Source organism: Lissotriton helveticus, chromosome 7, assembly GCF_964261635.1.
Source record: "Lissotriton helveticus chromosome 7, aLisHel1.1, whole genome shotgun sequence".
NCBI lineage: Eukaryota > Metazoa > Chordata > Amphibia > Caudata > Salamandridae > Lissotriton > Lissotriton helveticus.
This window is the reverse complement of record NC_136068.1, coordinates 149150763-149168541: the sequence shown is the minus strand read 5'-3', so window position 1 is coordinate 149168541 and position 17779 is coordinate 149150763. Positions and strand designations below refer to the sequence as shown.

General features: G+C 46.5%; 1 protein-coding gene across 2 annotated transcripts in view; it reads left to right on the top strand.

Moving 5' to 3' along the window:
- PHACTR3 (phosphatase and actin regulator 3) overlaps positions 1–17779 on the top strand; it is a 581252-nt gene that overhangs the window by 301127 nt on the left and 262346 nt on the right. For both annotated transcript variants that reach the window (XM_078650448.1, XM_078650449.1), the window contains exon 3: positions 5221–5298. In XM_078650448.1, the coding sequence (XP_078506574.1) occupies positions 5221–5298 (78 nt within the window). The remainder of the gene's footprint in view (positions 1–5220; positions 5299–17779) is intronic.

Genomic DNA, 17779 nt, shown 5'->3' with positions numbered 1-17779 from the left:
CTGCAAGTCAGTAATTGGCCCATTGCTGATGTCTTCAACCTGGTGAAAGTCTAGTCCCTGGTGCAGTGCTGATGCGTTCCCAGAGGTCTGTGCGGGAGTGCAGCAAATCTTTCTGCTCTATTTATTAATCATAAACGACATGTGGAGTGGTGTGGCTCACTGGTTAGAGGCGGCAGGTGGAGTGGTGTGGCTCACTGGTTAGAGGCGGCAGACCCGGAAGCAGAAGTCGGCCCGGGACCAGGGTTCGATTCCCGATGCGGCAGGGTCATGGACCAGGGTCAGCGGACTCGATAATTCTCGCCTCGGTGCCCACTCTAACCAGGGTTCCCACTTGGCAACTCTGGGCATTAGCTTGCCTAATCTCCACAACGCCCCCCCCCCCCACGCTGGGAATGCCCGGCTCCACCTTGGGGATTCCCAGAAGGGACCATCCCACAGGGAAAGCCAGGACGGGTTCCCCAGCGGTATACAGCGCCGAGATGCCCCCCGGTGATTCGTGCGCTTTACAAAAATACATACATAACATAACATGCCGAGCTGGCCCGTGACCCCAGGAAGGAGCCAGGCCGCGTGATGTATATGAGAGACATTGGCTCCCCAGGTCAGGTACCTCTGATGTCACAACTCCATTGAAGAGTGCGTGTGAACAATCCATACATACACCCTGCTGTGTGCTTCACGTAGCCTGACTATGACGTGAAGCCTCTCGGATAATCGGCTTGATGTACGCACAGCGCCCCCCTACGGCCAGCGTTAGTCTCTGTGCACTGCTCTGCCGGCACTGCGTGAAGAATGGTGCAGATATGTCCAATCAACATTGTCTCTGCGTTGTATTTGGCGTACGTTAAGTACGTACTTTGGACCTATTGTCAGCCGGTTTACTATATGAATTGATGTAGCTGTGAATGTAGTGATACAGCGGGAGCCACTGACATTAAATGCCATTATTTACAATCAACTTATTCATTTATTTATTAGATGTCATTATATACCGTGAATACATGCATGTATTTATAATATGTTTCTGTGTCATTATTTGCCATCAATGCATGCATATATTTGATATGTCATTATTCACCCTCATTACATGGATTTATTTATTATGTTTTTTTGTCATCAACGCATGTGCATTTATGTAGTATATGCCATTATTGACCATCAATACATGCATTTATTTATTGTCATTATTTACCATCAAGCATGCATTTATGTGTTATATACCATTAATTACTATCAACACATGCATTTATTTCTTTTATGTCATTATTTACAATCGTACAGGCATTTATTTCTTATATGTTATCACCTACCAGTGGTGTCAACGCGCCGTTGTGCATGTTGGGCTACAAATGAAAAATAAATAACACAGCATTGCTTTCATGCAGAGTGCGCTCTTAGCTCCATTATCCCTAGGCAATCATGACTGTGGGAAAAATGTCACCCTCAAGCGGAAAAGAAAAGTCTACCAAAACGGCTGCGGATTGCATACATTTCATGTGATCTATGCACGTGCACGCCATCGCCCGCCACATAACACACCACCCTTTGTCTGTACCTCTGCATTAGACTTCAAAGGCTGCCGCTCCCCTGCCCCCCGCGTGCACATCGCGCACCACCATTTGTCTGTGCCTCGGCACCAGACTTCAAAGGCTGCGCTCCCCCGCCTACCCCACCACCACAGCATTGCCGAGAGCTTGTTTCTGGAAGAAAGTGAAAGCCTACCGTGCTTGTTTACAGTAGCCTTGCTCCTCAAATGTTGTTGCTGTGTTGCCACTCTCACACCCCCTCACCCTCACACATCCTCATCCTCAGACACCCTCACCCTCACACACCCTCACCTCCATCACCCTCACCCCCGTCACCCTAATCCTGCCTCACCCTCACACACCCTCACCCTCACACACCCTCACTCACCCTCACACCCTCACCCACCCTCACACACCCTCACTCACCCTCACACCCTCACACCCCTCACCCTCACAACCCTCTCACCCTTAGTCACCCTCACCCCCTCACACCCCCACACACCCTCACCCTCACACGCCACATCACTCAGGAACACCACCACATCACTCAGGGACACCACCACATCCCTCAGGGCCACTACTCAGGGGCACCACCACATCACTCAGGGACACCACCACATCACTCAGGGACACCACCACATCACTCAGGAACACCACCACATCACTCAGGGACACCACCGCATCACTCAGGGACACCACCACATAACTCGGGGACACCACCACATCACTCAGGAACACCACCACATCACTCGGGGATACCACCACATCACTCAGGGACACCACCACATCACTCAGGGACACCACCACATCACTCGCGGACACCACCACATCACTCTGGGACACCACCACATCACTTAGGGGCACCACCACATCACTCAGGGACACCACCACATCACTCAGGAACACCACCACATCACTCAGGGACACCACCACATCACTCAGGGGCACCACTCAGGGGCACCACCACATCACTCAGGGACCGCACCACATCACTCAGGAACACCACCACATTACTTGGGGACACCACCACATCACTCGGGGACACCACCACATCACTCGGGGACACCACCACATCACTCTAGGACAACATCACATCACTCAGGAACACCACCACATCATTCAAGGGCACCACCACATCACTCAGGAACACCACCACATCACTCAGGAACACCACCACATCACTCAGGGACACCACCACATCACTCGGGGACACAATCACATCACCACCACATCACTCAGGAACACCACCACATCACTCAGGGACACCACCACATCACTCAGGGGCACCACCAAATCTCTCAGGGACACCACCACATCACTCAGGGACACCACCACATCACTCAGGAACACCACCACATCACTCAGAGACACCACCACATCACTCAGGGACACCACCACATCACTCGGGGACACCACTCAGGGACACCACCACATCACTCCGGGACACCACCACATCACTCAGGAACACCACCACACCACTCAGGGATACCACCACATCACTCAGGGACCCCACCACATAACTCAGGAACACCACCACATCACTCGGGGACACCACCACATCACTCGGGCACCACCACATCACTCAGGGACACCACCACATCATTTGGGGACACCACCACATCACTCGGGGACACCACCACATCACTCAGGGACACCACCACATCACTCGGGGACACCACCACATCACTCTGGAACACCACCACATCACTCAGTAACACCACCACATCACTCAGGGGCACCACCACATCACTCAGGGACATCACCACATCACTCAGGAACACCAGCACATTACTCAGGAACACCACCACATCACTCAGGGATACCACCACATCACTCAGGGACACCACCACATCACTCAGGAACACCACCACATCACTCCGGGAAACCACCACATCACTCGGGGCACCACCACATCACTCAGGGACACCACCACATCATTTGGGGACACCACTACATCACTCAGGGACACCACCACATCACTCAGGAACACCACCACATCACTCAGGGACATCACCACATCACTCAGGGACACCACCACATCTCTCGGGGACACCACCACATCACTCGGGGACACCACCACATCACTCAGGGACACCACCACATCACTCAGGAACACCACCACATCACTTCGGCACACCACTACATCACTCGGGGACACCACCACATCACTCGGGGACACTACCACATCACTCGAGGACACCACCACATCACTCAGGGTCACCACCACATCACTCAGGGGCACCACTCAGGGGCACCACCACATCACTCAGGGACACCACCACATCACTCAAGGACACCACCACATCACTCAGGGACACCACCACATCACTCGGGGACACCACCACATCACTCAGGGACACCACCACATCACTCTAATACACCACCACATCACTCTAATACACCACCACATCACTCAGCCCAACCACATCATCACTCAGCACCACAACAGCACTGTCCTTGCTTGCTACCAACAAGCATTGCCATAGCCAATAGGACTCGCATTAGGAAATTGTAAGCTATTGGCTTTGTGAATAACAATGCTATTAATTCATATATTTTCAAAGCCAACACATATTTAAAAAATTTGTCATTTACAATACCAATAGCTCACACTTTCCTAATGCGAGACCTATTGCTTTGCAAATGCTTGTTAAAGCATCTTTTTAGCACGTACTGCCGCGTTCTGCAGCACTTATGAGTCAGGGTGCCGAGAGCGGCATTCCTACCCCTGCCTAGCACTTTAGGTGGATAGCACACTACTCTGGAACACAAGGGGGCATATTTACAAGCCCGCAACGCCACCGGAGCATCACTTTTTCTGACGCTCTGAATGTTGCACCATTCCCCATATTTGCTTTGCCACTTAATCTTAGCCTAACGCCGCCTTGTAAATATGCCCCTTTCTGCAGCAGTCCGCTACTGCAAAGGGGCGGGTATTGGGTGTTGCTGTGGTCGTTCCACCGCAACACCCATTGCTTTCTGATGTTGCCCCAGATTTACAAGGATGGGGCAGCGCCAAAAACTAAGGCCAGGTAATACTTGGTCTTAGAATGGCGATACGAGGAGCACACATAGAAAGAGCAAATCATCATTAATTATTGTTTATGTGCAGGATGGTGTCCCATCCTGCACATAAACAATCACTCCTGCAACGCAGGGACCCTTGCAACATGGCGGCAGGTTGCCTGCGCTGGTACTAGGCAGCTTTTTTAGCGCCAACGCTGGGGGAAACCAGGGACCTGGCGTATTTTGGTAAATACGGTGCATCCCTGCATTTTGAAAATGTCAGAACCGGTGTTGCCAAATTTGGCGTAACACCGCGGTCCAGCATTTTATTCTAAATATCCCCCAAGGTTTGCGATTAGTTCGGGGGTTACTCTTTGGCTGGAGCAAGAATCAAAGAAATATTTATACCAGTGATCTCTCACTAATGGTCCAAAGTGTACAGAGCAGTCCAAAGCGCCTTGACGCCTTTTCAAGGAAATGAAACGTCGTATAAACACTATTGGAAAACAATGAAATTATACAAAAACAATTAAACCTGCTTTGCATCAGGTCGCTCAGTGGCCTGTTCATCCGGGGGCGGGGCCATTATTGCTATATTCTCACACGAAGGACGGGTGCCCGTAGGGGTCTTTTTGTGTTACAGATTCTGTGCTCTTGTCAATGACCCTACCTTTGCATTTTCTCCTAGTGTTAGAAAAGAAGATGAACACAAGACAAAGCCGAGACGAGCTCATCAAGAAGGGACTGCTGGAGATGATGGAACACGGCAAGTACTGGCTGTGGGGGTGGACAGAACTGGGTAACATCTTCTGGTTGTGTGCTTTCAAGTTTCATTCAAGCATTATCCACGTGTATATGCAGATATTGTAAACATTACCGCTTCACTTTATTGTTTCACACATTTGTGGCTTTTATACTGAAGAGACAGGGCCTAGTTGCTTTATTTAGTCTTTAGCGCTATATTTGTAAATAAATTATACAATTTGGATTAAACATCCTGATGGAGTATTTCGGGCCGACAGATACCAATGTTCTATGAAACATTTCCAAATATAAGGGGCAGATTTATCAACATCTTGCGAAGGTGCAAAGTAACAAAAAGTGATGCAAAATAGGGCAAAGACTGCTAAACTAGTTACTTTCCACTGCGGGACCTTATTTGCGCTGTAAAAGAAGCCAGTGAAAGAAAGCTAAAATCTAATATCGCTGCTTTACATCAATTGGCGTCCCATGGGTGGCGCATGGGCGTTTCCATGCCCCCACCCATGGTTTATGATGCAGTTCTCTATCTACTAACAATCTTAGCCAAGGATTTGTACCAAAAATAGCCCCTCTTTGAAGCAGGCATTGGGTTGAGCAATTTTACTTTTTATAACTTTTCAAATGCTGCATGTGGGCTGCAAAGCGCAGCACACATCCATGGTGGGAAAAGTGTACACGGAGAAAAATGTGGTCATTAACATAAGTTTACAAACAAATTTAGATTTTTTTTAGCGCCTGCCAAGAGTCCAGAAACGGATCTCAGTGAGCGTAAATGATTTTATGAGTGCGTAGATCTCTGCAAGTGTAAATGCTGCTCAAAGGGGGGGGGGTTTGCCTTGGATGTTTGGGAATGCCGAAACATAGGCAATTGTAGGCATTCCCAAGCTCCGTATCCACACCCCCGCTTTCCCTTGCACCTTGGAAAAGGTAATTCTTTACTCTGCCTAAGAGCTGGAGTAACTTCCCTTCAAGGTCAGGAAATTGACCATTTGGAGGTGGTGTACTTCAAGGGCTTTCTCCATGGGGAAAATGTTTGCCCAAGCAGCGATTTAAACAAGAGCTCGCCATCTGTTTTCACTCAGCCCCGTGTTTACGGGGCTGAGTGAAAACAAATGGCACTCACAAAGATAAGAAATACCTTTACGACAGAAGGAAAGCAGGCGAGTCAGTCCGGGTGGGCCGGACCTAAAAGCCAAAGGAGGCAACCCAGAAAGCTCATTTCCAATGGCAGCCCACCGTTTACCATAAACGGTGACGCAAGCCAATGGAAATGAGGGGCTGGGTTTCAAGCCCTCTTCTCAAAGTCCTCGTTAGCAATAAATCTCACCGAGCGAGCAGCACATGCGCTGCAACGCTAGGCGAGACCCAAAAAGCTGTGTTTGCCAATGAGGTTCCATTCACCCAGTGTGGAATTCTCCTATGGCATGCCTTGGTGCGGCCTTCTAGATGCACTGTCTGAAATATTGGTGAAAGCCCCCAAAATTCGAAATGTGCACCCTCATGTACACCTAAATTTATGGATGCAAATTTACTCCATTTTTTCATGAATCGGGCCTATTGCATGTAAATTTATCTTGGGAGGAAGTCTTAAAAGCTAACGTGGATCTGGCTCTATGTTGGACACTCCTGCAGAACTTGCACTAAAGATTGAAGGAGGCCTGCAGACAGGTTTTGGCTGGTGGAGCTACAGCGATCTGCTCCAGGCCACTGAAGGGGGATGTGTGGAGGAGGAAAGGAGCAGAGGGATCCTCATTCTCACCAGTGTCACTTAAAGGACACTTTTCCCTTCCGTGTAGGACCTTGTTGAGTAGATGATAACACTATGATGATCCTTCAGTGTCTTACCTTTTTGCATATCATATACAGCGTAAGCAAATCAATCGTTGATAGCATCAAGAGGCTTGGTTCTTGCACATGCTCAGACTGACAGCGCTATTGGTATACTCAGTGCGCCACAGAGTGTGTTACGAGGGGCAGATTTATGTTGGGAATGAGCCACGTTTGCGTCACGCAACTGCGGCGTAAATGTGGCGCATCCCTACGACCCATTTACAACGTGACGCATCTAAGCAGATGCATCACGTTGTAAAGCCCTGCGCCACTTGTGGGCGTTCCGGCGCAGGGTGGGCGTTCCGGGGCAGGTGCGCCTCGCAAAAGTGGGTGAGTGAAATCTATAAGATTTCACTCAGTCACTTTCAGGCCAATGCTGCGTCAAAACCCTGCGCCTGCTTGAAGCAGGCGTAGGTCTTGACGCAGCATTGTAAAGATGGGGCACTCCCGAGCCTTGCTGGAGCTGCGTCGCGCTTGCGACGCAACTCCAGCAATGCGCCACCTTTACGGCACAGATGTGTCACGCATCTGTGCCGTTTTTGCCCCATGGTGCGCTGCATTGTAAATGCGGCGCACCATGGGTGGCGGAGCAGCGGCGCAAAATAACTGGCGCATCCCTGGGGATGCGCCAGTTATCATAAATCTGCCCCCATGTTTTGAGAGCTACATACGTTTACTTTACAGTTGCACCTCGTGACATAGGCAGTTGATATAGCATTAATAGCACTTTTAACAAAACACAGAAGTGTCAACTTCTAGCACATTAATAATACAAGAGAATATGGGAGGCGAGCAGTGTGGGGACAGTGCGCAGTGAATGGACCCAAGTGCCCTAGCACCTGAGCCGCATAACATGGCAAAGGCGAGGAAAGTGACGTGAACCTGGCCTAGTCTATCACCCTGAGTGAGGATTTACCAAATAAAGCAGTAAAATGAAAATTGTTGATAACCCGCACTTGACACATGGAGGAAACACATGAGTACGGATAAAACCAGGTGGGCTAGTGATTGAAACAAAATGTCTGGGTGGAGATTTATCTCTGAAATGGGAACCCAATTCTGCAGACTTAGATTGAGGTCAGGAGACGGCTCCATCATGAGTTAGCTGAGAAAATGACAGATCTTGAAGTTTTCCCACATACCTTCTCACTATGTAAATGCTGCTGAGTGAGTCTTTCCCATCGCATCATGTTCATTGCTTTATTTCTTCTTGTCTAAGGCTGCAATTTTCAAGTCCAAATACAAAACTATACAACAAAGGAATTACAATGGACCCAACCATCTCATTGATGAATTTGGCCCAGAGAGAACACCCTAGAAGCCATTCTTGAATTAATTCTAGCCAGGTCATTTTATAGAAAGAGTACCCATCTGGAGCATTGACAAACAGCCCTTCATGAGGTTTTCTTTTTGACCCCTTTATTGGATCTTAATCATTCAAAAAGTCAAGCCTGCCTCCATGAGCGGGGACATATCTTGGTTCTTGTATCTTTGACCCATTGTTCCCAGAGTCCTAATTTAAACATGATCCAGTAAAGGCACTGTGCCCTGTGTTTGGTTTGTATCAGTACCTGGCAGTGGTTGTTTGTATAAATACAGTACACATAATGCTCTCTGACATAAATATAATGTCCTAAATACAGTTTGCAAACTATATCAACCAATTGGGATTAAATTCGCTAATGTAAACCTTAAAGGGGTGATATTTTTCTAGACAATACTAGAGGCACAATATCTATGCCCGATGATATTTTGCAGTAGGCACCTGTTGTAATAATACACAGAGGCGGATATAAACTTGGAACATAGGTTTATTAGGAGCACCCTGGAGAGACTAGATCCTCCTTAAACAGCCGCAATCCAACTGACCTCGGTAGAATACTGCCCCCCAGAGAACATTACAACATAACACAAGTTCCACATCCTCGTCGCCAAAAATGTTGTAACAAAATACGGAGGCAGATATAAACCTGGATCATATGTTTATTAGGAGCAGCCTGGAGAGACCAGATTCACGCCATAATCCAACTGACCTCAGTAGATTACTGCCCCCTCCAGAGAACATTAGAACACAATACAAGTTCCACATTCCACCCACCTGCAGATAATAGATTCTGCAGTCCCCAAGCTTCCAGTACCAAATTATTACAGCAGCCTATTCTTCTTCTTCCAGAAGTAGACAGAGCACTCCTCACACCACTACTGATCAGTGTAGAAAGGCATTCCGAATAACTTATACCACCTAAAGATACAAAAAGATTTAAAACGTAAGAATTCCGGGGGGATATTTTGGCCTCTAACAAGGACATCACCAAGTGATTTGATCTCTTGCATCACTGTTTTAAATAAAGCCTGGCCACCTGATTATTAAACACACACATACACACACACCCGTCTGCAGTCACAGTTTATGCAAGCATTTGCTCTCCATCTATGAGGAGAAGTAACCAGCACAGAGGTATAAATTCATGATACTTCCTTATCCTCGCCTGCTCCTTGCCTTGCATTAAACAGCGTGTGCCCGTTCCGTGGGTGTTCCAGCAAGAAGGCAAGAGGATGTTTTATTCTTTTACTGTATCTTTTCTGCGTCAGTTCTGGAACTCTTAGCAGAAAGTATATGTTAGACCTGACATCCTTGGTGTGGTTTCCCCTTAGTGTTTGCTTCCTGACCTTCATTTTGCTGGCTTTAGGATTCTGAGCACTTTACCACTGTTAACCACTGCTTCAAGTGCATATGCTCTGTACTCAACAAGGTAACATTGGCTCATCCACAATTGGAATATATGATTTACTTGTAAGTCCCTAGTAAAATGCACTATATGTGCCCAGCGGCTGTAAATTAAGGGCTACTAGTGGGCTGCAGCAATGCTTTTGCCACCCTCTCAGTAGAGCTTTAAACATGGCTCAGACCTGCCATTGCAAATCCTGTGTGTGCGCAGTTTTAAACTGCCATTTCAACCTGATAAGTTAACCTACTTGCCAGGCCCAAACCTTACTTTTTATTACATGTAAATCACCCCCACCTTGGGGCCTAGGAAGCCCCAAGGGCAGTGGTTCCCAAACTTTTTCAACCTGTGGCTCCCTTGACCTATTAGCCATCGGCAGCGACTCCCCACAATGTTACTTTTTTTTGCAGGTGGTGGATGTAAGCCCGTCCTCAGGAGTAATTCAATTTTCCTCCCTGAAAATATTTGGGATGGCTCCGAGCTGTCCCATTATGGTGCCATGAGTGACCAAAATGGCATTTTTTTCAATATTTAAAAGCCTTATAAACTTTCAAAAACAAAGAGTTGCTTTACCAACATTAAACTTTTTTTTTCCTTCTGTGTTTGAGCTATTCATTTCTTTTATGCTCCTTCCGAATATCTTTCATCCATAATTCTTTCTTCCTTTTTGTTTTAATCTTTCTCTTCTTTCCATAACTCCACTTCTGCCTTCCGGTCCTTTTTCTGCCCTTCTTTCACATCCCTTTCTTACTTTTTCCCTCATTTTCATTATTTACAAATTTTTTTAAAATAATATTACGCAATTGTTTATGAGTTTCACAGTTATGCATACTTGCACTTATTGAAAAACAGTCCTGTGTGGCTAGTTCCACGGTTTGTGAATTGCACACTGCTGCATTATTTACGTGGAAAATATTAGAAATGCTCTGCACGTGCACAGGCTCTTGGCCCCTGGCTCGGCTCTGGCTCAACTCTCCCTGTTATTTTGTTGCCTCATTCACCTGTCAAACTCCACATGTGACAAGAAACCATCCTAGTTTCATGCTGCCTCTCCACCCCTGCAGTAGTGTGGAGAGTAAGCTAGATAGATTATTAAACTGAAATAATGCAGCAGCTCATCTCATCCCATGCACAACGTCAAGATAACCATCAGCAGACTGGTAGAGTGGCATACAGCAGGAGTGATGCTGCCCACGGGCACGGCTGCTCGCTCTAACACCAGTTTTACAGAAAGGGTCATGACGCAGTGTCAGTCTGAACGAGAAGTGAACGGCCCAGAAAACAATCAGAGAGCTGCGCCCCCTGGCTTAGTAAACTCTGCTGTGTCCTGTAGAAGAGTGTTGTTGCGGCGATCACATGAGCAGCTGGTAAACAGCCTCACACTATAACAGCTGCTCTTCTCTTTTAATCAGCACCCAGCTCTGCCCAGAATGTACAATTAATAACCTAGACCCTGTCCGTTTGGCGACCCGTTTGTTGTGACTGCCGAGTCTCGTGAGGCGGCGCCGAGGCCGGGGTGCCTCCAACACATGAAAAACATCAATTTTGAATGACTGCAAGCTATTTCAACATGCTCGCGATCATAGAAATAGAAAGAGAACTGCACGAAAATGGTCCTCGGGGAGATGCAAGTTTTTCACGCGCCAGTGGTTCCCAAACTGTGTGCTTGGTGCGCGGCAACCCTGGCTAGTTTTGACGGTGCACCAAGGTGCTACGGCGCACAGTTTGGGAACCACTGCCCAAGGGTAATGTGCAGTGTATTTAAAAAGTAGGACACGTACTTATATTGTTCACATGTCCTGGTAATGAAATACTCTAAAATTCGTTTGTCCCTATTGCAAGGCCTTTCTCTCCCACAGGCTAACATTGGGATTTCCTTAAACACCATTTAAGTGTAATTTCTAATTGGGAGCAGATAGAAATTTGCAGTTTGGTGTCTCTGGACTCACAATTTAAAATCACAACTTATGGTGAAATCTGATTTTAAATTGTAAGTCTTAAAAATCCACTTTTAGAAAGTTGGCATTTTCTTACTTTAACCATTCTGTGCCTCTGCCTGTCTCTGAATATACATCTGGGTTGGGTGACAGCTGAACTTTGTGCATTCCCTCTAGACAGTCACACAAAGGGAGCTGGGGTGTCACATTTGCATCCTAATGGCCATCACCAGGCTGATGGGCCATCCTGAGGTAGATTAGGAGGGAGGAGCTGACACTTGCAGCTGAATAGTGCTGTGCCTCTTCCCACACAAAAAGCTGCATACCTCCCTGTAGTGTGTCTTGACCCTGGGCAGGAGAAACATGTACCCTGTAGTCTTCAAAGGCCTCTTTGATGTCTCCCCCACTTCAAAGGCACATTTGGGTGTAAGTACTGGACCCGTGACACCACCAGAATTCTACTGGAACCAAGAACATTCTGCCTGAAAGAAGGGCTGTTATGCTGTAGGAGGGACTGCCACTTTACTGACTGCATTGCTGTACTGGCCTGCTGCCTGCTATGCTGTAGGAAGGAGTGCCACTTTGCTACCTTCTCTGTTTTATTGGCCTGCTGCCTGCTGTTTCTTGACTTGGAGTGAGAGGGACAGGACCTGCTCTCCTGTTTTTTCAAGTCTTAAGGACACAAAAAACTTCTTGCAACTCTGCTGGGACTGCTGAACTCTGCCATATGTGAGTCCTACCATTGTTTGAGGTGCCCCTCCAATCATGGGCCTCAGAAGTGTGTTTTATAGCTGATTTCTTCAAAGATTGATGCAGAGGCTCGTTTGCGTGGATTGGAACCAATGCAGGGTCCTCTAACGCAGGGCCTATTCGATGAAAACGCGGGTCCTGACTGCGAGGTTCATCGACCATGCAATACTGATCCTTCTACCTCATCTGCGAGGCTCAAGAACGATACAGCGCCGATCCTTTGACACCACCTGCGAGGCTCGACTCTGATGCATCGACCCGACTGAGTGGAAAAGTCCAACACAGTATGCTCTCGACATCGACGCTTTGCTCTATAAAAGGTACTTTTTTCAGCAGATCCTGCATGGGTTCTGTAACCGGCCTGCCCTCCATCGCGGTTGGCCTGAACTTTGATTGGTACTGCTCCCTCACGACCTCAAGTAACCTTTTAACCGCTAGTGACGTCTAAGAACTGTTTTGCATTTCATCTTTAAAAATTCATATCTCAAGCTCTATTTATTGGATTTTTATTGTTTTGATCTTGTTGTACTCAGATAAATATTCTCTATTTTTCTAAACTGGTATGGAGTCTTTTCGTGGTGTTTTCACTGTGTCACTGTAATGTATTTAAGTGTTGCACAAATACTTTACACATTGCCTCTTAAGTTAAGCCTGACTGCTCAGTGCAGAGCTACCAGAGTGTGAGCACAGGTTAATTTAGGTTGTGTTTCTGACTTACCCTGACTAGGATTGTGGATCCTTCTTGGACAGGGTGTATACTCTGCCAACCAGAAACCTCAATTTCTAACAGTATATCATCCACTGCAGCTTGCAAAAGAGGTTTTGTGGTGGAGAAAAGCTCCTGAAGCATCTCTCACCTGCAGAAGGAAGGCAGTTGCTGGGTTGTGGGAGGTGACAAGACAGAGCTCCTTACACATAAGTTCCAGACAAAGCCTGCAGAAGCTGGAGAATGAAGTGTAACTTTGCTGCCTAAAACTGCTAACATCTGTTTGAATTACTAGGGCAATAGCAAAGAGTGCAGGCCAAGTTTCAACACTGTGAGGATGTATCCCCATGCTGCCTACAAAAGCAGCTAAACAAAATCATTTGACTAGGATATAGGGTAGAAGGAAAATCAGAGTGACTCTTGCACATAGGGAGGAATGACTTTGACGAAGGTTCAGAAAAGTTGAGCAATGATTCGGGGATCACTAAATTGACACAAGACAACATCATCAAATTTTATTGTTGAAGAAAGCAATCACCTCTCTTTCCGAATCAAATATGTTGACACTTTTCCTAGACTATACCATATTTGTAAGGAGAAAGTCAATAAAGGTCTTTCTTGTTGAACTTCACAACCTTGTCGAACATCATCAGCATCCGAACTAACAGCAGTGCTGTATGTACTTGACCCACTACTAGCAAGATTTTCAAACAGTATAGGGAAAAATGATATGGTATAATGATGATATAGGGAAATTAACATATGATACTGGTTCTCTCTCCCTATACACTTGCACCTTTTTGGCTGTCTTGTGCAATGCACACAACCTTGCACCATTGCACAAGAGTTTGTTCTTGATATCCAACATAAGTTTTGTTTGGAAGGATATCCTTCTAGTACAACATTCTTTTTCTGTTTAAAGTTTAATTCTTTCTAAGTTTGTATGTGTGTTGTACAGTGCAGCATGTGTATAAAGTTAAAAAAGTTCTATAAAAAGGAACTGTTTGGCCAGAATTATGCCTGCTTTGAGGAAACAATGGGGCATATTATCAACAAAGTGGCGAAGAGAGGCGTTAGCCATCTTGGCTTAACGCCTCTCTTCGCCACTTCGGAAACGCTAGGCTGCACCATATTACCAAGGATATGGTGCAGTCTAGCGTTTCCCCCAGCGCTGGCGATAGGTTTTTACAACTTATCACCAGCGCAGGCACCCTTGCACCAGAGAGAGCAAGGGTGTCTGCGAGCAGGGAGGTTTGTTTATGTAAAGGAAGGACTTCCTTCCTGCACATTAACAAACCTTAAATGCCATTTTGTAACTTACATGTGTGCTGCTTAGCATTTTTAAAAATAGGTTTGCTTATGTACAGGAAGGGACACATTCCTGTACATAAAGAAACCTTGGCATTTTGCTTTTTCCATGTGTGCTGCACAAGGCAGCACACATGAAAAAAGCAAAAACGAGGAGAAATGAAGCATTTATCCTCGTTTCGCCACCTTAAGACCAGAATTTTTCTGGTCTTAAATTTCGGCGCTGCCACCTATTATCACCAAGCTTGATAATAGGTGGCAGCGTCAAAGTGAATGGGTGTTGCGGTGGAACGCCCAGTGCAACACCCAGTGCACGCCCTCTTTCACGATGAGTTTATCGTGAAAGGGGCCCTATTACCAAGGCAGCGTTAAGTCAATTAACGTGGCTTTAAACCACGTTAATTGCCTTAACACTTCCTTGATGATAGGGCGATGCAAATATCGCCGCGTTATCAGCAGAAAAGTGCCGATAACGCGGCGATAAGGGGCTTGATAATATGCCCCAACATTCTTTTATATAAAACGTTGCCTACCAATGTTAGTCGACAGGAGGTAGACCTAATGGTGGTAGGCTACATACAAAATTATTACCGAAATAACCTTTGTGAAAATAACTTTAGTGTGATCAGACTCTTCTTTTTCCAAGAGAAACCCAGAAGGGGCTTAGCAGACAAAGCAAAAGTTTATGTTATGTGTAAGGTGGTAAATTGCAATGGACTGGGTAAGCTGTGTATGATCAGTGAAGGCCCAGGGTTGTGTTTCTTTAAGACGCATTTCTACTACTCTCTTGCTATTCCTACACCTGTCAGGAAGTGCACACTCAATGCCATACAGAAAGCATACATTGTTGAGCAGTTCAACTGTGAAATTTGGCTCCATGGATACTGTATTAAGTGAAGCTCAAATAGCACAGAAAGGAAAAAATTATTTTAAAAAGTGAGAGTGACATTAATGCCCACCATCTTGCAACCAGCCCTAAACAGAATATTAATTATGAAGTGTTCCAGGGTGCAACAACAAAGTCCTAATTTGCAGGGGGTTGGGGGTTAGTAATGTGTAATTAATTCACCAACTCACCAGGAAAGAGAGATAGACACAATGGGGCTGATTTACTATTCTGGCGCATCTCTGTTAATCAGCAGGGATGCGCCAGAAGACTTGCGATGCATCTGCCCACCCGTGCGCCACCACTGATGCCCTGCATTTACAATGCGGCGCACCTTGGCGCACGGATGGGCAGATGTGTGTCGCATTCCCCGTCGGAAAGGAGGCGCATTGCTGGAGTTCACTGGCGTAAAGAAAAGTGAGGGGGCCTCCCTGCATGGTACTTAGGGGGGCCCCTTCCGGGCTCAATCAGGAGCTCTCCCGGCCAGAGTTCAGTGCCGAGGGAGCCCCTTGGAGCTAGGGCCCCCCCGCACCGCGTGGGCTGCGGGGGCCTGTGTTACGCCCCTGCTGGAGTTGAGTCGCAAGCGCAACGCTGCTCCAGCAAGGCTCGGGGGTGCCCTATCCCTAACATGCTGCGTCAATCCTTACGCCTGCTTCAAGCAGACGGAGGGTTTTGACGCAGCATGGCTTTAAAAGTGACTGAGTGAAATCTTGTAGATTTCACTCAGCCACATTTAGGAGGCATTTCCTCCCCCCCGCGCCAGAACGCCTACATGTGGCGCAGGGCTTTACAACGTGACGCATCTCCCAGATGCGTCACGTTGTAAATACCCCGCAGCATGGCACTGGCTTTGCACAACCGCTGCGTCACAAAAGTGACGCATCGGCGGCATAAAAGAGGCACAAGGGGCTTGTAAATCTGCCCCAATGGGTTTACCCCTAACACCAATATGGTGAGATCTGATGTCAGGAAAATTGTGAGTATGGCTCCTTGTTTTATGGTATTTATGTTTTTTAACTTTTCAGTCTGTATTTATCTATATTTATTTTTGGGGCATCCTATTAGCAACTATTCATATTTATTTTGTATTTTGAGAATAAATAGAGTTGTAAAATGGTATATTTTCTCATTTATTGAACTGATAAACATGCACTCATATTTTGATGCCTGCCATGTTTTAGCAAATTAGATAGCCAAATATACCAAAACATTACACCCTTGGGTAAATGTTAGCATTATACTACGAATATTGTTAACATAAGCCTATATTCAAGGAAATCTCAACTAGTGTTTTAACTCCCCATGTTGTTTACCTGCTCAGCTTTTGGCCTAGAATTCACGAAATGCACCATATATCGTCACTCACAAGAAGCACCATTTTCAGTGTATTTCCACATTTAAAAATAAAATGAATACAGACAGGAAACACATTGTTTTCTGTCTGTGTCTATATGTACAAATCAGTAAAAACAGAAAACTGGGAACTTTCGTTTTGAAACACCAACACTGGGAGCTGAAGGTGGACACTGACTCACTGGCAGAAGCAGGGATCTCGGTTATTCTGCATTCACTGAGAAAATGAAAACCATCTTCAGGGAAAGACAAAAGTTAAATATAGTCAAAACATGCACAAGATATTAAATGGAGGCAAAAACACCTTGTTGCCACGTGTTAAACCCATACTGCTATGGACATTGGCATGATTACTCAGCCTGTGACTATCACAGCTTTATCTATGAAGAGAAGTAACACTCTGCTCATTTCAGGGCTAAATCCTTTGAAGACATTTCGTCAGGCACATATTAGAAACTCAGGGGCATATTACCTAGAAGTGCGTTAGAAAACGCACAACGCACATTCCCATATCGCCGGCTATCGCCGGATTTCATCGCCTTTTTAGCGAGCAATTATCAATGCGCATCACGTAGCCGAAATGAAATCCGGCGATAGTCGGCGATATGGCACATTAGCGCGTGAAAACAAACGTTGTTTTCACGCGCTAATCTGCTCCTTGATAATATGGGGGGTGGATTCAGCTTTATGATCCACACCCCCATGTTATCAATGCCCTAACACCTGGTCAGAGCAGGCGTTGGGAGACCTCTCACTCTCCCAACGCCTGCCTTGGTAATAGGGTGTTCCCACCTCCAACCACATTTCACATGTGGTTGGACGTGGGAAAGCCCACTCTGCATGTCATTAGCGATGTTTGTCGCCGACATGCAATGTGGGCTTGAGCCAGGCGTTGAAATGCCCTTGTGGATAGGGCTCTAGAAGTATCGCCACTTTCTCGGCACAAATTGCCGAAAAAGCGGCGATACTTCCCCTTGCTAATATGCCCC